The sequence below is a fragment of the Lonchura striata genome, chromosome 12, assembly GCF_050655825.1.
Source record: "Lonchura striata isolate lonStrDom1 chromosome 12, ASM5065582v1, whole genome shotgun sequence".
In the NCBI taxonomy this organism is placed as follows: domain Eukaryota; kingdom Metazoa; phylum Chordata; class Aves; order Passeriformes; family Estrildidae; genus Lonchura; species Lonchura striata.
This window is the reverse complement of record NC_140714.1, coordinates 20,161,244-20,182,162: the sequence shown is the minus strand read 5'-3', so window position 1 is coordinate 20,182,162 and position 20,919 is coordinate 20,161,244. Positions and strand designations below refer to the sequence as shown.

Genomic DNA, 20,919 nt, shown 5'->3' with positions numbered 1-20,919 from the left:
GCTCCACTGTTTCGGGAAAGTCCCGCTTCAGCATTCCTCTGTAGACCCCCTTCTCCCCACCCCTGAGCAGTTCCCATTGGACCTGGCCCCTGGGGTGGTTCTGATGTGCCTTAGTTGAACACTGTCTCTATTGTTTAAGACCTTATCTCTTAATTTTGCTGTATAAAACTGTATCTGGGCAATAGCCCAGGGCCTTTGGTCACTGCAATGCTTCAGGCAATACAATCTCTCTGGACAAGCATACCATTGGTCTCTCTTGGTCTCTTTATCTCGAACCCTTGCGGCGACTGAGGCAGCGCCGCAGCTCGGACCGTGCTAACCCAGACGCTGCCTGGTAAGCCCAGGGCAGCGGGACCGCGGAAAACCCCGGCCCCTGGAGGGGACAGCTAGCCGGAGGGTCCCGGGGGGCCGGGGAGGAACGGGGGGCAGCGGCGAGTAACCCCCGAGAGCAAAGTGGCGGTCGAAAGAGAAGCAACAAGTGGCGCACCAACGTTGGGCTTTGCACTGGTCTGAGCAAGCCTGCCGCAGCCGTCGTGGACAGTGCACTGGCTAGGAGCTTTTCCAGACACTTTGCAGTGTCACCGCGAGCTGCAGAGCGGAGAGCGGTGTGAATAAATCGCTACGCAGGCTGTCGGCTCCGCGGGGAGAAGCTCTGGGATCACGCTGGTGGTGTGAGGCATTTGCCTCTCCACACAGCCCAGCGGGACTGTTGCCGTGGAGACAGACGCCGATTTCTGTCCGGCGAGGTCGTCACGGGTCGGACGGCACCTCTCCACACCCGGGAGACTGCCCGGGGTTCGGGAACCGTTGCTGCAGTGGTGTCTAAGGGACGGCAGTGGGTGAGTCTCGGTACTGGGGGGCAGGGGCCCGGCCAGGAGACACCGGCTCCTGTGTGCCCGTGGGGGGACACGCCAGCGTGCAGGCGTGACGGGAGTCTCCGTCGTAGCTTTAGAACTTTGGGTTTGCTGCAGTAATTGGTTGAGATTTGCTGTGAAGCCAGCCATGGGTGTTAGGCTGACTACACAGCAGAAAGAGATTTATAAACAAGTTCAGGAGCCCCTGCTGAGTGCAGGTGTCAAATTTCCTAAGAGCCTTGTAAAAGAGTTTGTCAGATGGTTATCAGTAAGTGTTCCAGAGATAACAGAGCAAGTAGTGAGAGAAAGACGATTTTGGAAGCGTGTTGGTGCAGTGCTGAGTGAAAGGACAAAGGCAGGAGATCCCTCAGTGAAAGAAGGTTTTATGAGAATGTTTTTGGTCGTTTACGATGTTGTGAAAGAGAGTGCGGACACTCAGGGCGCCCAGGGAGCAGAAAAGCGCCCTGTCGCGTCCCCGGTGCCCCTCCGCACCCCCTGCGGTGAGAAAACTAACTGTGCAGATGTAGATTTAGTTTCTAACCCTTCTCCGCCTCCTGCTTTTGCTCCCACAGCTGAAAATCCATGCTTTGCACCCCCCATCCCCCCCGTGCAGCCCCCACAAGATGGAGGCGGCCACGCGGTTTTCCCTTCTCTATCCCCGCATTCCCTGCTCCCTGTGCCAGCCCAGAACATGCCCCCAGCCCTCGCATTCCCCCCTCCGCCTGTCCCTGACCCCAACCCCTCCTCCCTTGCGGCGGTTCAGCCCACATTCCAGCCCCCGGTCCAGCCCTCAGCTCCTCCTCTCGCAGTTCCATCACCACCCCCTGCCCCTGTCCCAGCCCCGCTCCACGCAGCCCCGCCGGCTGCGGCCACTCCCTCACAAGCCGGCCCTCCTCCCTCTCCCTCTCCCGATCTCCCTGGCAACGGCAGCGCCCAGGCTGTCAGCCGGGAAGTGCTCAGAGAGACCGAGCCTGCGTTCTTAGCCCCTGTGATTTATAATGCCAGGGGACAGAACGCCAAATGGGAGCCCCTTTCGTATGATAGTATTAGGGAACTTTGCAAAACGAAGCGTGAGTTTGGGGAAAGAAGTAAATTTTTTAAGAGCATTTTGAAAGCTACGCTATGCTCCAAGACATTTGTCCCCGCTGATTTGAAACGTCTTTTCAGTTGCTTGCTCCCTCAGTCTGAGTTTAGATTGTGGGAAAGAACGTGGAAAAGACTTGCAGCAGATCTCCTCCCAGAGATTCTGCAAAGTCCAAGCCTTTCCACAGATATAGAGGATGAGGAAATCACTTTAGAACATCTAGTGGGTGAGGGTGATTGGAGCCAAGCTGAAAAGCAAGCAGCAGGCATTCCCAAAGCAGTGTTAGACCTGTCCAGGGATGCAGCAGAACGTGCATTTTTTAATATGCCTTCTAAAGACCCTATTGTCTCATATACCGCTTTAAAGCAGTCTGTTTCAGAACCATTCATGGATTTTGTGGATCGAGTGCGAGCCTCTGTGGAAAAAAGGGTGCAAAATCCAGAGCTCCAAGACCAACTTACATTAGAACTGGTCACCACAAATGCAAATGAAGTCTGTCAGCGAGTCATCCTGGCTCTTCCATCATCGCCTCCCCCCACACTCGATCAGCTCATCAAGGAGTGCACCAGGAAAGCTATGCTGATGACAGAGGACTCAGTGATAAAACCACGGGAAAGGGTGGTTGCTTCAGGAGCAGCAACCCCCAGGGCTCCAGGATCTGAAGGGCCTCCTCGACAAGGGGGGAAGGCGGGAGGGGGGAGAATAATTTTCCTTTATACTGGCAGAGCAAAATGTATCTTTTTCAGAGTTAGTTCACTTTGTTGTATGATTTTATCTTTCTTTCAGACTAGCAGAATGTCAATTTCCACATTCCTGCTCATCGTTTGGTTCCAGGGAATGGTCATCTACCCTTCCACGGTGGATGCATGGATTGTTCCACAGCCCAAGAAAAATGTGTGGGTCACGCTAGCCCAAGCCTTGCAACAGGATCATATGTGTTTGTCCACTGCCTCAGCAGAAAATCCGATGTCCACATGTTTAATAGGGGTTCCAAGTAAGGAGGACGAGTTTCCAATTGGTCTGGTCCGTTTGCAAAAGCAGGTGAACGAAAATAAAATACCTAAAGGTGCAGGACAAGTTGAAGCACAAGTGCGAAATCCCCTCATTTTGTGGCAAGGGTGGGTTTCACATTTGCCCACTGCTGAGGGGGAGCCCCAGGAATTAGAACTCCTAGGCTCTGCAAAAGCTGAATTTTGCATTCAATTTGATTTTTCCCCAACCAAAGAAGTAAAATTATATGAGCATGTCAAACAGTACAAGGTAGAATTCAGAGCAGGTCAATGGTGCACAGCTGTCTACAAGCTGAAATTTACATCCACCACTGATTTCCGTCCACGCAAGCTGGACAAGGGAATGTTTCTTATCTGTGGGGACAGAGCGTACCCAGGAATCCCATCTCGTCTTATTGGAGGTCCATGTACTTTTGGGCATCTGACCCTTGCTTCCCCCAACATGACCCAAATTCCAATTGGGCAAGCAAAAAGTGGGAAAAAAATTACTAAGCGGAGTGCAAGCCAATTTGATGAACATTGTGATGCAGAAATTTATCATTGGGCAAAATCCAAAAGAGTTGCTGTCTCTGTGTTTTTACCATGGGTTGCAGCAGCCAAAGCATTGAGTGAATTAGGCAATCTAGAATGCTGGGTGACCAAGCAGGCAAATTTAACATCAGCAGCCCTGAGTGACCTCCTAGAAGACGAGGAAATAACCAGAAAGGCTACCCTCCAAAATAGGGCAGCTATTGATTTCCTGCTGTTGGCACATGGTCATGGATGTAAAGAATTTGATGGGTTGTGTTGTTTTGATCTGTCATCTAAAGGACAGAGTGTCCACTCGTCCATTCAGGAAATGAGAAGCCTCATTGGGAATGTGAAGCAAGAAAATGAGGATTGGTTTAAAAATCTGTTCAAAGACTGGGACCTTTCTGGGTGGGCAGTGTCTCTTTTAAAAGACATCTTTTACTTTCTAGTTGCATTGTTTTTAGTTCTGTTAGCATTTGGGATTCTGAAGCGGATCGTCTCCAAGGTCATCACCTCGAAGCCGAAGGCTTCTGCGCCGGTTTTCATCGCTGCTGCCGCCACGGAAAGCGATTGGTGGGAAGACGACAAGCAGAAAGACACTGCAGTTTAAGAGCCACAGTTTACCTTCTCCCAAGGCATCGTTCATCTTAGTAATTGAAAAGCGGGGAATTGTTGCAGTCATGCTGGCATGGTAGCGTGGAGGAAGGTTTTAGAAAGGCCTTGGGAATGGTAAACTGAGGAAAAGGATACATTCATGTAAGCCCCATTGTTTTAGAAAGGCTTTGGGAATGAGAAACTGAGGGAAAAGATACATTTATGTATGCTCCACTGTTTCGGGAAAGTCCCGCTTCAGCATTCCTCTGTAGACCCCCTTCTCCCCACCCCTGAGCAGTTCCCATTGGACCTGGCCCCTGGGGTGGTTCTGATGTGCCTTAGTTGAACACTGTCTCTATTGTTTAAGACCTTATCTCTTAATTTTGCTGTATAAAACTGTATCTGGGCAATAGCCCAGGGCCTTTGGTCACTGCAATGCTTCAGGCAATACAATCTCTCTGGACAAGCATACCATTGGTCTCTCTTGGTCTCTTTATCTCGAACCCTTGCGGCGACTGAGGCAGCGCCGCAGCTCGGACCGTGCTAACCCAGACGCTGCCTGGTAAGCCCAGGGCAGCGGGACCGCGGAAAACCCCGGCCCCTGGAGGGGACAGCTAGCCGGAGGGTCCCGGGGGGCCGGGGAGGAACGGGGGGCAGCGGCGAGTAACCCCCGAGAGCAAAGTGGCGGTCGAAAGAGAAGCAACAGGGTATTTCATGACTGAGCACAGCAAGAGAAGGGGTATTCACGATTAAGCACAGTGAGAGAAGGGGTATTTCATGACTGAGCACAGCGAGAGAAGGGGTATTTCATGACTGAGCACAGCAAGGGAAGGGGTATTTCCAGAGCAGCAGCACTTTGGGCGCTGTCCCCGCACACCTGGGACTGTGGCCATGTGTGTGGTGGCACTGCGGGAGTGCGGGGCGGCAGGGTGAGCAGTGTGGGTGTGGAGGCACAGTGGGCACGGTACCTGGAGCAGCAGGGGCAGTGTGTGTGTGGGGTACAGAGAGCAGCAGCTGGGTGTGTGAGGTACAGAGAGAGGCAGGTGAATATGTGTGGGTGTGTGGGTGGGTGCACAGCAGTGAAAGGCACATGTCGGGCACGGAGCCATGGCGGGAAGCTTCCTTTACAAGCAGGCACCTCCTGCTCAGGGCCCGGCCTGCAGACACTGCCCCACTCCAGCGGGTTGAACCCCTGCTGCAGACAACAAACAACCTTTCCCCTTCGGGGTGGTCTCCATGCCTGCTCCCGCACTGCTGGGCCGCCCAAACCCGCCGGCAGCGAGGTGGGAGCGGTGGGAGAGGGCCCGGCTGCCTGGGAGCCGTCAGGCCCCGCCGCGGGCCGGGAGCCGCCGCAGGTGCCGGCGGGGGAGAACGGACAAGGGCGGCGGCACCCGCACTCACCAAGGGTAGCAACCCTCGCTGGCCTCTAGCGTGAAGTTGACACGGGCGCCGCAGGTGAAAGGGAGCAGCACCTTGGGGTGTTGAGCTTGGAGGAGGCGGCGAGGTGCAGGAGGAGGAGTGAAATAAGAGATCTTCCAGAGATCACTTGAGCTAACAAAATGAATGTATCAAAAGTGAATGTATCATGTTTGTAGAATCATGTGTCGAATTTTAAAAAACCTCTGCCATGGCGCAAAAGACATAGGAAAAAATTCTTTAAAGCTTCTTGCAAAAAGACAAATACCAGAGAAGACCAGGAATGCAAAGAACTCAGATAAGGAGGCCCTCTGTCAAGGATGATGGACTTATCCAGATAACAGAGCAGAAGACCAAAAGCTCATGCGCAGAGGAGAAGAGTTCAAAAGTTCAATGCAGAGGAAGACTATGGTTTCAGCCTCAGAAGACCACCAGAAATCCCCATAAAGACCACCAGAGAAAACCACGCATGCCCAGAAGGGCGTGGACCTATTTAGCATGAGAGGCGAAGACAGGCGGGGCCAGGGGTTGAATATGCATAGAAAAGTTGTGTAATGTATTGCATATGGAACACCTTTGTGAATAAAATTGTGAGACAAACTCCAGCTCGGGGCACAAGATTTTGGAGAGCTATCTCACTTGTGCCGGGCGTTGTCATACATACCCACTTCATAACTACATTGAGTTGTGGAGTCTATTTATTTATTCCACGCATCGCTTCAGGAGGAGGAGAGGCAGCGCCCCGGGCGCGGGGGGAGCCATGCTGCCACCGGTGGGGCCGGGCAGGGCAGGGCAGGGCTGGGCTGGGCCGGGCAGGGCAGGATGGCTCGGGGGCTGGGCAGGATGGCTCGGGGGCTGAGCAGGATGGCTCGGGGGCTGGGCACGGTCTCCCCTGCCCTCCACCCCCGGGGCCACGCCGCCCTCCCTCGGGGGAACTCACGTGGCGCCCATGGCTGGGCGCCGGCTGTTTGAAAAATGTCCTTTTCAGCGGGCCTGACCCCAAGTGTCTCGTAGGAGTCGTGCTCCAGAGCCTTCCCCTTCCCCGGCCAGGCTCCAGCACCTCAATGTCTGTTATGTCGCGGTTTCAAAGCTGAACACAGGGCTCGAAGCGTGGCTTCAGCTGAGCCCAGCACGGAGGGACGGTCACTGCCCTGGTCCTGCTGCCGCAGCAGTGCTGGAACAAGCCAGGTGCCATTGGCCTTCCTGGCCCCCTTCCTGTTCCCCGGACACACTGGTGCTAGCAGCTACGCTGAGAAACTGTTCATTCATTACCACAGCATCTCAGAATGGTTTCCGTCAGAAGGGGCCTTAAATCACCGACTCCCGTCCCCGCCCTGGGCACCTTCCACTGTCCCAGGCTGCTCCCAGCCCCAGTGTCCACGCTGGCCTTGGGCACTGCCAGGGATCCAGGGGCAGCCACAGCTGCTCTGGGCACCTGTGCCAGGGCCTCTCCACCCTCACAGGGAGGAATTTCTTCTTAACATCTAATCTCAAACCCCTCTCTTTCAGTTTGAAGCCACCCTCCCTTTTCTTGTAACCCCAGGCCCTTGCAAATAGCCTCTCCCCATCGTTTTTGTCAATTCCTTAAGGTACTGGAAGGCCACAATTAAGTCACCCTAAAGCTTCTCCAGGCTGAACAAACCCAATTGTCCCAGCCTTTCCTTGTATGAGTGATGCTCCATGTGTGAAGGATCTGCTTGTCCTTACCTATGACAGAAGCATGGTACACGTATGCATGAGGAGAATGGGTTTCAGGAAGGTCACATGCATGTTGGAGATCCTTAAAAGATCCTTAAATCCTTATCAGAAGATCAGTTTGCTGTCCAGCCAGGGACATGGGCTAAAAGTTTACCCAGCTTTAATTTAGGTGGTATTTCCAAAGTTAGCCAGTTCTCATTTATTCTAAGCGAGTAAACTTTTACAGGACGTTCTCTTTACATAGGAGCACTTTTTGCACTATTTATTCAGCTCGTGTTTTATTTATCAGTACCTCAGCAATGCTGTTCCACTTTCTATCCCAGAGGAATGTGTGCTGCTGGACAGTTCAGTTCTCCCTGCAGCTTCTGTGCGTGTATTACTCATTTTCTGATTAACTATCATGAAATTGTATGGTCTGATTTAGAGAAGAGCTGAACTATGCAGCTGCAATTTAAGTTAACAGGAGCTGGGCCTAGAAAGATGTGTGATATTAAAGGTGTTGGCAAATCAAGCTCTTGCGCTTTAAATCGCTCCCCAAAATACTGAGGGTTGCTTATCTTCTTTACTATTTCTCTCAGTGAAGTTGGAAGCTTTCTTTGTAGACATGTTAAGAAGATAAGTTCAGTAAAGGCTGAGATATTAGGGAGGAATGTATAAAATTGCCCATGACTAAAGAGTACAATGTGTTTACAGTTAGTACAATTCAAACTGAGTAAATAAGAGGTAGATAATGAGTATTTTGCATCCTGTGTTGTGAATGAGGTCTGTATCCTAATACTTCCTAGCTTTAAAAGCAGAGTGTGCAATCTCAGAATTTATTTCCTTTCTCTCATCAGCAGCGGTGGTGATGAGTATTCAATGTGAGAACAATAATTTTCCAGTAACAAATACTTCTTAGACTTGAGTTATTTTCATAAGGTCAGCAAGGTGCAGTTGGGACCTTAAAGCTTATTGATGAAACATGACAGTGAAGTATTGCAAGTAAACATCCAACACATCTTTCAGTGCATACCTGGCGGTTTTAAGAACAGAGTAAGGCAGGGGACATTGATGAGCAAATCTACAGCTTCCATTATATGGTAAAATTACCAAGTGAATTGTGTGCTCCCTTGAATTGTAAGTCATGCATTGCAGCAATGGGTTAGCATTTCTTTTGGCCAGAGGAGGCTGAGCTGGGAGGCAGCCAGTGCAGTCAGTGTGTGCTCTGAGGAGTCCCCGCCTCAGGGGTAGGAAGGAGTCACTAAAACATCAGGGGCTGACTCAGCAGCGTTGCTGCACTGCTCCCCTTTTCCTTTCCGCGCTGCTGTGAGATCCATAGGAGTCAGCACAGCCGTCCTGCCAGGACAGACAGTGCAAACACCTCCTCTCAGGGTTACCCGGTGTGCTGGAGAATGGGAGCAGGATACACACGCCAGGAATCGGAGGTGATTTTACAGACATATCGAGTACACCTGAGTAAGTCTGAGAAAGAACACAAATGGAAATCGTCAAACAATAAATGGTTGTTCCCTAAGAAGCTGAGCCTTTTGTGGAAGAATATCAAGAGATTTTAGAGGCAATCAAAATACATGCAATAAATAACAAAACACCAGGTGCTGATCATGTTTCAACTAGAATATGAAACTAAAGGGGAGAGAATTACTGAAAGATTTTACAAACTCACTTGGATGGTCTGAAGATCTGAAAACACTGCCAAGGAACCAGACAGACATGTACTCTGATCAAATCTTTTAAATCTATCAATTTCTGAGGGCCTGACTATAACCCCTGGGGCTGGGGGAGCTGTCCCGGGGCAGGGAGGGCCAGGGCTGGCAGGGGCTGCTCAGGGATGGGTTTGGCCCCTGTCCCTCCAAGGAACGACGGCCCAAGCAGCTGCGCTGGCCCCGGGCTCTCCTGCCGGCCTGCTGGGCTTTGTTGGGGGGCACAGCCTGTGCCAAGGGGCGGCAAGGTGCCTGCAGGCCCCAGCTCTGGGCAAACAGAGAACGTCCTGGGCGTATGCGCCGTGCTGCCAGCTCAGCAGTGCAGCACAGCGCGGGCTCACGCTCCCCATTGCTCCCACAGATGCAGCCGGGCACACAGCACCTGTTCCCAATTCCCCGAAGGACATCGGAATTGGATTCTGTCAGGGAACAGGCTGGTGGCTAGGGTTAATGGCAGGCATGCTTCTTCTTGTGCTTCTCTTTATTTTATGCTGCGTTGTAATCTGGTGTTACTGGAAGATAAAATGGTGAGTGTTTTGATCATCTTTCTCTCAAACAGCTTCTTTAAAAAGTCTAATGTAGATGGGAAACATTTCCAGTGAGTATCCAGTAGAGCTGTGGCCAGTCCATGGCTGTCCAAAACACTCTGCTGAGGGTTCTGCTGCTGCCCAGTGCTTTCCTTGGCCTCTCCATTGCTGGGCCTTGTCCTGGGGGCCGCTGGGGCTGCAGCCAGTGCTGGCTCCCCCTGAGGCTGCCTGGCCAGGAGCAGCCCCAGGGGCACAGGGCAGAGGCACAGCAAGGTGGGCAGGAGAAAGAGCGGGGACGAGATTGCCCCTGAAAGGCAGAGGCGCTCGGGGGCCCGCTCCTGGCCAGGGAGCTGCCCAGAGCCGTCCCCTGCTCGCCGGGGCCTCGAGGGGATGCTGTGACCGGCGGCGGGGCCCCGAGGGGCTGGGGGAGCCCATGCTGAGCATCCCTGGGCTGAGGGCACATATCCTTCAGTGGGATCATCTGGGCCTGGACCTCTTCCAGTGGCATGCCCGGGAAAAGAGGGAAGCGTTTAAGAGCATCTGCAGGGACACAGCCTGACCAGGAATATCAGCAGGCAAAACAAAGGTTTTGCTGAATAGTGGTCCTCGGATAAAGCAAAACATTTACAATCAGAGCACTCCATTTTTATAGAAGGGGGTACAATCTGGGGCTACAGCTAAGGCCATGAGGTCACAGCAGGCTCTGGGGTCACAGCAGGCTGAGGTCACAGCAGGCTCTGAGGTCACAGAGGTCCCAGAGCCCCGTGGTTCCAGAGCACCACCACGCCCGAGCAGGCAGTGCTTGAGCACAACTGCTGTGGCAACAGCAGCGGTGGCAGCAGTAGTGCCGACATTGGAACAGCGGTGGCAGCGAGAGTGGCAAGACTGGCACAGGGCGAGGCACCATGGCCCTTGCTCTGCGCCTCCTCCTCCTTCTGCTCCTGGCCGTGGCCCTGCCTGCCAGGGATGCCAGGGCTGCTCCACTGCAAGCGCAGGGAGCAGGTGAGCCGGCAGCCTGGCTGCCCTTTCCCGGGACAGCGCTCCCTGCTCCCCGGGAAGAGCTGGGCATGGATTTCCCATGGGCTTTAGGGAGGGTTTCCTCTGTGGGAGGGAGAGAGCCACCATGGGCCCCAGGCAGCTCCATCTGCCCACCCAGGGATGTTGCACAGGGACTGCAAAGAGGGTGGGCAGTGACCAGGTGCCAGCCCAGAGCTTCACAAGCCCCTGTCCGGCTTTGGCCTTGTCCATTGCCACCTGGATCCCACAGCCTTACTGATCCCCTTGCAGTGCCCAGTTCCCTGAGGCAGAAGGGGATCCCAGCACAACATTGAAATGGCTCTGATCTGGGTTCCTTTCTAGATTGGGATCGTGACTTGGATGATTTGGAAATGCTGGTGAACGATGATTTGATGACCTTGGCAGATGCTGAAGGCAAGTTCTCAATGTACCTTGCCTGACAGAATAATGAGTGTCAATGTGGCAACAGCTCCCTTCTACCAATACGTTCCCCTGAAGGTTGATGGGTTCAGGAAAATTTGCTCTGCTCCTTTCTCAAGCCCTGAGTGATCTCACAGGATCACTGTCAGTAAGAGGAAGGAGCATTTGGCTGCCCATCTGGCATGTGCAATGCCAGAGTGTCATTCCGTGTGCTATGTGCTGACACGGGGAAGAGCCTTGGGTGCAGCCTGAGGATCTCCTACAGTGTCACAGGAGCTGTTCTGTCCTGCCTTTCTTTGCAGCTGAACCTGTTGGTGAAGGTGGTGCAGCTTCCCTACCCATCCCCATCACTGAGCCTCTGGGAGATGCTGAGGGTAGGTCAAGGCCTTTCCCCCTGCGAGAGCTGCCAGCTCAGAGCCCAAAGCTCGGCCAGGGGGGCATCGCTGCAGGTGCCAGCACAGAACCATGCACGTGTGTGCCCTTGCCCTGGGCCATCCCCTCACCACTCCTGCGGCTCAGTGCTGCCCGTGTAGATCTGCAGAGATGGCAGAAGCTTCTGTGGCTCTTGAGTTACAGGTGTGGCTGCACAAATAACATTCCCAGGTCCTTTGGTGGATGTTGCTCACAAGCCCAGCTTCCATCACAGGGGTGAGTAGTGTGTCCCTGCTGACACCACAGGCTGAACACAGGTTTTGTGGGATCCCTTGCTGGGAAATGGAAATGTTTTGCTCTAAGGTCCTCCGACAGGGAACAGTAAAGCTCCAGCATACAAGAAGCCCCATGATCCATCTAAACACATGGGGAAAATGCTGAAGGAAATGGAAAAGGCTGGACAAGGTGGGTGCATTTCCCTCAGCCTTCCCCTGGGACTCAGCAGCCGGGGCCTTTCCCTGCACATCTGGACAGGCCGTGCCCGGCACAGCGGGAAGGGATCCATGGCAGCCTCGCTGCCCTGCTGCTGCTCTCACGGCTGCAGGGCTGTTTCCCAGCCTGGCCTGGCTGCAGTTTCACCCCAGCCTCTGCAGCAAGGCATTTGGCACCAGCTGACAGGGAGCCCCAGCTGCACCTTGGGCCGTGCACAACCTGACATCCCCTGCAATTTCCCTTTCTCCAGGCACATCCTGTGGGATGGCAGCTTGGAAAAGGGAGGGCCCTGGACTACCCAAATAGTTTATATGAGTTCCTGATCCATAGAAAAGATTTTCACAAGCACTGCCTCCTGAACATGCGCCCTCCCATCTGTGTAATGGTTCCATGTGATCCAGTTGTGCTATTTCCGTGCTCCAGAGAAGGACCAAAAAGCTGTGCTGAAGGCTGAGTTTCCCAGAGGAAGCAGTGGCTCGTTGGCAGCCTCTGCTGCAGGAAGGGAGGCGCTGCCAGGCACAGTCACAGGAGGAAATTGCTGTGCCTCTGGGCCTGAGCCCTGCTGAGCCTTGAGCTGCCCTCTCTGCTGCTTGGCAGTGCGGGCACAGCCGGACAAGGCCGGCACAGCCCAGAGGAATTGTTATGCTCAGGGCACTCGGGTACTGAGCAGTCCTGCTGGGGTCCCTCTGTGGGAGACACCTCCCGAAACCTGGGAGCGACTGCACGGGGTGCCCGTGGTGGGGAAAGGGCAGAAGGGGGAGAGCAAGGCTCCAGGGTGTCCTGAGAGGGCCTGGGTATGAGCCCTGGGGCTGGGGGAGCAGTTCCAACAGAGGGGGGCAGAGAGGGAGTGCAGGAGGGAAGGAATGGTTCCGGCACTACATGCTGCACTTCTCCCCAGGACTTTAGGGACATTTCCCTCTGTGGGAGGGAGAGGGCCCCAGGGCCCTTGAGGTACTCCTGCCACCCCTCCAGGGATGTTGCACAGGGTCTGCAAAGAGGGTGGAGAGTGACCAGGAGCCAGCCCAGCACTCCCCAGGCCCCTGTGCAGCTTTGGCTGTGTTCTTTCACATCAGGCTCCCACAGCCTTACCCGACCCCCTCGCAGTGCCCAGTTCCCACAGGAAGAGGGGGATCCCAGCTCACCATGGAAACGGTTCTGGTCTTTGCTCTCTTCTAGACTGGTATCGTGACATGGCTTACATGGAAAATCTGGTGAAGGACAGTTTGAAGAATGTAGATCGTGGTGGAGGCAAGTACTCCGTGTGCCTTTCCTGGCAGAATAATCAATGTCATTCTGACGAGAGCTCACCTATGATCCACTTGACTTAACATTATCTCAGGGCTGAAAGATTCTGGAAGACTTACCCTGTTCCTTTCTAGAGCCCAACAGTGATCCCATATGATCGCTGTCAGGGAGAGGAAGGAGCATTTAGCTGTCCATCTTCCACCCATGTGCAATGCCAGTGTCTCCTTCCCTGTGCTCTGTGCAGCCCCAGAGAAGAGCAGAGAGGGAAGGGACTGGGCCCAGGGCTGTGCCCCGGGGCTGAGCCTTTCACAGCTCCTTTGCCAGCCCCAGGGAGCCTGAGCTGCTCCTGCTGCTGCTGCCAAGCCCTGGCCCTGGCTGGGGCTGGGTTTAGAGCTGCTGGCAGCTCCAGGGAGTCCTTTCTGCCCCGACTGCCCCGCAAGGGGCTCCTTCCATCCCAGTGTGGGGCCACCGCAGGCTCGTGGTCCCCCTGCCCCTGCTCCAGGGTGGAAGGCAGAGCTGAGGGAGTGCCTTGGAGGGCACCAATCACCCAGGGGCACTCACTGCCACTGCGGCCTGAAGGAGACATGCAAAACCTTTCTGTTAAGGTCCTCCTAGAGAGATGAGCAAAGACAGAGAGGACAAGAAATCCCTGGAGGCAGCCAGACATCTGGACCAGATGCTGAGTGATCTGGAGAGACGCCGTGGTGGGTGCACTTCCCTCAGCCTTCCCCCTGGGATTCAGCAGCCGGGGCCTTTCCCTGCACATCTGGACAGGCCGTGCCCAGCACAGCAGGAAGGGATCCACGGCAGCCTCGCTGCCCGGCTGCTGCTCTCACGGCTGCAGGGCTGTTTCCCAGCCTGGCCTGGCTGCAGCTTCTCCCCAGCCTCTGCAGGAAGGCATTTGGCAGCAGCTGACAGGTAGCCCCAACTGCACCATGGGTCATGCACACCCTGATGTCCCCTGCAATTTCCCAGTCCCCAGGCAGATCAGGAGGGGTGGTGGATTGGAGAAGGGAAGGTCCTGTCCAATCCCAAAAGCTCATCTGATTTTCTGATCCTTGTCCATGACTTTGACCATTATTGGCTTATGAAGATGGCACCTCCCCGATGGGGAACCGTCCCATCTCATCCAGCTGTGCCTTTTCTTTCCCAAGCAATGAACCAAAAGTCCGTAAAGAAGGTGGCTGCTCCAGAAAGAAGCAGTGGCCTAGTGCCAGCCTTTACTGCAGGAGGGCAGGATGTTCCAGGCACTGGCACAGGAGGTAACTGCTCCAGTGTGTCCTGACAGGGCCTGACACTGTCCCCTAGAGCTGTCACAGGGCAGGGAGGGCCAGGGCTGGCAGGGGCTGCTCAGGGATGGGTTTGGCCCCTGTCCCTCCAAGCAGCGACGGCCCAAGCAGCTGCGCTGGCCCCGGGCTCTCCTGCCGGCCTGCTGGGCTTTGTTGGGGGGCACAGCCTGTGCCAAGGGGCGGCAAGGTGCCTGCAGGCCCCAGCTCTGGGCAAACAGAGAACGTCCTGGCCGTATGCACCGTGCTGCCAGCTCAGCAGTGCAGCACAGCGCGGGCTCACGCTCCCCATTGCTCCCACAGAAATGCTTGGCAAGTCCAGAACAAATGCCCAGAATGCAACGAGCACCCCAAGAGTTTTCTGCCCCCAGGATGTGTGCAAGTCCTGCATGATAGGCAAGGTGGTGACACTGATCACTGTGCCACTTTCTATGGTCCTGTGCTGTGTTGGGTTCCGATGGTGGAAGGAAAAGAAACAGTAAGTTGTTGCAGATTTCTACCCTCCAGCATCTTCAAAGGCTGCTGATAGTCATGGAAGATTCCCAGTGAGGCTGCAGTGGATTTGTGGCCAGTCCATGGCTCTCCAAAGAACTCTGCTGAGGGTTCTGCTGCTGCCCAGTGCTTTCCTTGGCCTCTCCATTGCTGGGCCTTGTCCTGGGGGGCCGCTGGGGCTGCAGCCAGTGCTGGCTCCCCCTGAGGCTGCCTGGCCAGGAGCAGCCCCAGGGGCACAGGGCAGAGGCACAGCAAGGTGGGCAGGAGAAAGAGCGGGGACGAGATTGCCCCTGAAAGGCAGAGGCGCTCGGGGACTGCTCCTGGCCAGGGAGCTGCCCAGAGCCGTCCCCTGCTCTCCGGGGCCTCGAGGGGCAGCTGTGCAGCCGGGCCAAGGTGTGCCAGCCGCTCCAGCCGTGCTGGGGAGCCTTGCCAGCTCTGGGCCCTGCTGTGCAGGAGGGTCCCTGTGTGCCACTGGCAGCTGGGGCCTCAGCCACTGCTCTCTCCACAGCAGCGCTGCTGCAGCTCCAGCATCCTGGCCGAGAATGAGTGACTCCCCCTCGCCCCCAGGGAGCCCAGAGATCATTGAGTTGGCAGCAGTCAGACATGGCCTGAGCAGCAGCAGTTGCCCAAGAAAGCAGAGCCTTAGCACTCCTTGCCTCCCCCACGGTCCCCCAGTCCGGCTGTGATGCGGAAGCTTCCCGAGATCCCCCCACCTCCTCCCCCCACCGAGCCCACCACCCTGGTCCAGCTAGGACCGGAATTGGGCCAGCCACGGCAGGGCATGGGCTACCAACAGCTTGGGGCACCTGCTCTCCTTTACAAATAGCACACCTTAGCTATGGACAACAGCCAGAGTCACTTTTTCTACTCTTCTACCTTCAGCAGGAAGGGCTCAAGTTTCTTCCCTGTCCTGTCTCATCCTTTACCACTTCAGTTTTCATACAGTTGGCTGCTGGCTGCATCTCTTAAAGACTTTATTAGCAATGCATGTTTTAACCCTCTTATCAGGCAAAAATAAATAAAAAAAAAAATTCTTCAGTTTAGACTTTGTTTTTAGTGTGGTTGGGCCACTCACATTTTGAGCAATTAATTTTCCATAGTACATCTTTCCTTTTCCCTATTATTCATAAAAAGTTCATCTGGACATAAAAATCACCAGAATTACTGAGATTTCCCTCAAAGCCATTCCAGAGGGGAATCTAGCACAAAATATTCTCCCTGTGTACTGCACAACAAGAAATATTCAGAGGAAAATACAGTGGCAGCTGAGGCTTGTGGAACTCCCAGAATACTGAGCCTGCAGAGGAGGCAAACAGCCCTGGCCTCTCTTGAGGGGACTTCTCCTCACAGACTCCTCTGAGAATGTCTCATTCCAGGAGGGTGAAATGAATGGGCAAGGAGACCAGCTCCTTTTGAATGCCTTTATTCGAGTGGCCAGCTCTGGGCGGGGGCCCGAGGGGGCGCGCACACCGCCGCTGCTCCCTGTGGCGACGCAGAGGAGGAGGTAGTCAGTTTTGCTGTGCAGCAGAACTGGGGCCTCTGTCCTCGCGGGCGTGCCTAGGAAGACGCTTCTTGGCTCGTTGGCTAGGGTTTTTACTCGGGGTTGGCTCTACTTAAGGTATGGTGACGCTCCAGGTACGATTTGTAGTGCTGGTAGGATAGAAGAACTCCTTCCCGATTGTCAAAGTCAGTTCGTTGTTCAAGTCTTAAGTTGGCTCGTCGTCTTTAGGGGTTTTTTGGAATTTTTGATCACTGTCCTCAATTTGCATATCCCCGGAAGTGCTCTGGTCGCCATCCTGTGGAGCAGCGGAGGCAGTACCCGATAATCGCAACAGGGATGCAGGGATACAGTGAAAGGGGCACAACATGGAGAGATATAAGGGAGACATCAATGGGGGTTTAACAAGTAATAACAGTCTTAATTAACACATTTAACCTCACATTCTTTAACTTCCTTCGGCTAATGAACTTATTCATAACAAGAGGAAAGCTTTCAAACCCTCACCTTACCTTCCTCCTGTTATAAATGAGAATTTATTCAGCCAGATTAAAAATAAAAATCATTTTATTTGCGGTCAAATTCTATCTAGTCAGCCACACGGAAAGGACAGAGCCGAGCCCGGGATCGACCCTGGGTGTGCAACAAGGAGTCAGCCTCAGCAGAGGTTTCCTCCTATGCCCACACACCTCTATCCTGGCACAAGCGGTTTTTATAGGGATAATTCCGCCTGAGGCCAAGATTTCAGCAGTTAGTCTTTACTTCTATTCAGAGTCTATAGGTTAATAAGATTTTCTTTTTTTAATGTCCGGAGTAGTTGAATTCTTGATGAGAGTTTACGGGAAGGCTGCATTCACATGGATCTGTCTGAGGATTTCCATGATATCTATCTCGGACAATCAGCACCCATGATCAACACCTGGAACTCAGACATGGCCCATCTCCTGGCTGAGCTACATCCTTTTACTTGTAAATCAGTTTCCAATATACATCTAGTGTCGCCTGTAAGGGGTGGGGGGGAACTAATACGACGGGCATGATTTAACAAGTATCCAATATTACATATTTCATACAAGGAATGGCACGAATTATATTTATTACACATAACACTCCTGTGCTAAAATGTAAGGCTCTTCCTGTGAAAAAACTGAGCTACAAACAATTCGTCATTCATCAACAAAGCTACTCAGGTTCTCGATTTATCTTAAAAGAGACAAACCAAATGGGGTCAGAAACTTCCCATCAAAGCCTGTTTACAGAGAAACCCCACCATATGAAAGAAAATATTTCTTAGCATCAGTTCCCTCAAAAGAAACCCAGCCCTTAATTGAGCAGCGCTTTAAATGAACTTGAATTCACTTTGCTCACGTATCAGCTGGTTTGGTGTGCTCTTATTTTGTCCTACAGAGAATATTCAAACTATTTGCTCTTGACAGTACTCCTTGGATGGTCCCCAAACCTGGCTCCTCATGATGTCTTGCTGGGCTGTTAATGCAGCCTGTTACCCTGTTCATGGTAGTGGGGCACAGCTGGTGCCACAGTCCCCTCTGGTGGCACAGTCCCCTCTGGTGCCACAGTCGTCTCTGGTGCCACAGTCGTCTCTGTTGCCCGTCCTGGCTTGTGGAATGTCCCTGCTGGTGGAGGATCCCTGCTTGTGCTGCTGCCTATGTTCCACAAGGCCGGTCCTACTCCCCAGCCAAAGAGAGACTAAAGTCACTGCTTTGGGCAGCTCCTTTGAGCGAGTTTAACGCTTACTCTTCTCTATCCCAGACCTCTGTAAAGCCACACAGCAGCACCATAAAGTCACCTCATCGACAGAGCTGAGGCTGAGGCTGTTTCCCAGCCTGGCCTGGCTGCAGCTTCTCCCCAGCCTCTGCAGGAAGGCATTTGGCACCAGCTGACAGGACATTATCCACCTCTTTGTCACACATTGCTGGGAGCAGAGCAGCACGGCACAGAACAATTATGGCATGCAGGCTCAGGGCTTTGGGTACTGAGCAGTCCTGTGCCAAGGGACAGCAAGGTGCCTGCAGGCCCCAGCTCTGGGGGAAACAGAGAGTGAGAACATCCTGGCCCTATCCACCCTACTGCCAGCTCAGCAGTGGAAAATAGTGATGGCTCACACTCCCCATTGCTCCCACAAATGCAGCTGGCACCTCAACATATGCTGAGAATATCTGGAAAAGCATGAAAAGAGATTTTTGTTGGGGAACACCTTTTTTGATTAAGATTACAGCCATTGTGGCTGGAGCAGCACTCTGCCTGATGATGTGCTCTGCCCGATTCTGGTATTGCTGGAAGAGAAAATGGAGACTGTTTTGCTGGTCTCCACCTCAAAAAACTTCCTTTAAACGTTGCTGGTAGTCAGGGGAGATTCCCAGTGAGGCTGCAGTGGAGGATGCTGGTAGACAGGGAAGATTCCCAGAGAGGCTGCAGTGGAGCTGTGGCCAGTCCATGGCTCTCCAAAGAACTCTGCTGAGGGTTCTGCTGCTGCCCAGTGCTTTCCTTGGCCTCTCCATTGCTGGGCCTTGTCCTGGGGGGCCGCTGGGGCTGCAGCCAGTGCTGGCTCCCCCTGAGGCTGCCTGGCCAGGAGCAGCCCCAGGGGCACAGGGCAGAGGCACAGCAAGGTGGGCAGGAGAAAGAGCGGGGACGAGATTGCCCCTGAAAGGCAGAGGCGCTCGGGGGCCGCTCCTGGCCAGGGAGCTGCCCAGAGCCGTCCCCTGCTCGCCGGGGCCTCGAGGGGCAGCTGTGCAGCTGGGCCAAGGTGTGCCAGCCGCTCCAGCCGTGCTGGGGTGTAACACCTTCTGGCAGCCCCTGGGTATTAGAGTGCCGGCTAACAATCCCCCGGAGCGGCCGGTGGGTGTTAGGAGAGTGGCTGCCCCTGGGTCTCTACTGAGATTGCCAGGAAGCAGTGTGTGCAGCGGCAGGGGTCACGCTTCCACTATGGTCACGCTTGCACTGTGGTGCTACGAGGAGCCAAGACAAAAGGATAAAGGAGAGGACGCTTGTATGCAGTCCAAGGAGGCTGCATTACCGAAATAAGTCAAGAACAAGTGCCGAGGCAAATGGGAGCTGGCTAGAACTTATAAAGGGTGTGGGAGTGAAAGGGTGGCAACATGGAATAACCAATGGAGACAGAGTACAGTGTGATTACATCATGGGTTATAACCAATGGGGAAGAGAAAGGGGCGGGGAGAAGCCTCAGAAGACCAACCAACTAAAAGAACAGGGATGATTGACAGAGAATTTTCAAGAACCAAATGGGGGTGGCTACAATGACAGACAGGGGAGGTGGGTAGCACAACTTGGATTGACACATCTATTTAAGGCTGAAAGGGGAGGAACAGGAAGATTGACACTCTGAATGACAGCTAAGTGTAGGGGAAATTTAGGCGTGAACAACCTGGAAGAAACCATTATGATGGCAAAAAATAGGGGGTACCAGGAATATACCAACCAATATTTCCTAACATTGAACTTCTAACTGATATAATAAATTGTTGTAGCAACTTCCAAAACACGCACCACCACACTGGGGAGCCTTGCCAGCTCTGGGCCCTGCTGTGCAGGAGGGTCCCTGTGTGCCACTGGCAGCTGGGGCCTCAGCCACTGCTCTTTTCCAGAGGAGCACCAGTGCATCTTCAGAAGAGGAGCCTAACCACTCAGGCAGAGAGAACTTGACCCGTGTTCCAGAGCTGCTGGACCATCCTGAGCCCTTCCCAAAACCCACCCCTCCACAACGAGACCCTCTGCCCCTGAGCCCCCTGGCCCTGCTCCCCTGCTATGACTGAAGGTGGGCAGGCCCCATCTGCCAGGGCAGGGCTTGGCCCACGTTTTATGTTCAAATAAAGAAATTGAGTTGTCAGCGATATGTCCAGGTGGTTCCACCAGCACAGCCCACCCGGCAGCAGCACTGGCTGAGCTCCATGGCCAGGAGCAGCCGTGGATGCCCACGGTGTGGGCAGGCAGGAGCCAGGCAGGGGCTGCTGTGACCGGCGGCGGGGCCCCGAGGGGCTGGGGGAGCCCATGGAGCGTCCCTGGGCTGAGGAGACATTTCCTTCAGTGGGATCATCTGGGCCTGGGCTTCATGAGGAACACAGGGATATTCTGGGGTCTCTGCTGAGCTGTGCAGGGATCCCTCATGAGGCACACAGGAGTATTTATGGCCTCTCCTAAGGTGTGCAGCGATCCCTCATGAGCTGTGCAGCAGCAGGGGGGGTTTTTTCCTCTTCTGAGCACAGCAAAGGGACACTTGGCCAAGTTTATTCAAAGCTGAGATAAAATACCTTATAAACCTTTGGGCCCACTGTCCCTGAGCACAGAGCCTTGTGCCTCGGCCTGATGGTGCAAAAATCCTCCCAACATTCCTCTGTTTACAAAAATCAAGGCTTTGTGCTCATTAATAGGAAAAGCTCTATGGGTGGCCTGCAGCTAATATTCTTTTGTTGGCTAGACCCCAGTCCCTGCTCAGGTCTAAATGGCTGACCCAGACCCAAGCTGCTCTTAGGACTGATTTGATCAAAGGCACTGAAGCTCTTTGACTACAATTTGTCCGGGAAAACAAGCACAGGAACTTGGCTAATGTCCGTGACAAAACCCGAGTTGAACCTTTGGGGCCAGCTCACTGCCGCCTCCCCCTACCCTTTCATTTTGAATTGATTTAATATTTGGAGTGCCAGTTCTTGGATGACATGGGCCTTCATC

The 20,919-nt window shown here is 53.9% G+C and overlaps 1 protein-coding gene across 1 annotated transcript; it reads left to right on the top strand.

The window, feature by feature from the left end:
- Positions 1-924: 924 nt before the first annotated feature.
- On the top strand, positions 925-4,523 carry LOC146766296 (uncharacterized). Its single transcript, XM_085590796.1, has one exon. It carries the CDS (start codon positions 1,003-1,005, stop codon positions 4,066-4,068), a length of 3,066 nt encoding a protein of 1,021 aa, XP_085446922.1. The 5' UTR covers positions 925-1,002; the 3' UTR covers positions 4,069-4,523.
- Positions 4,524-20,919: the final 16,396 nt, after the last annotated feature.

Excerpts from the sequence above, each read along its gene's own strand:
- LOC146766296 (XM_085590796.1), top strand. The coding sequence starts at position 1,003 with ATGGGTGTTAGGCTGACTACACAGCAGAAAGAGATTTATAAACAAGTT.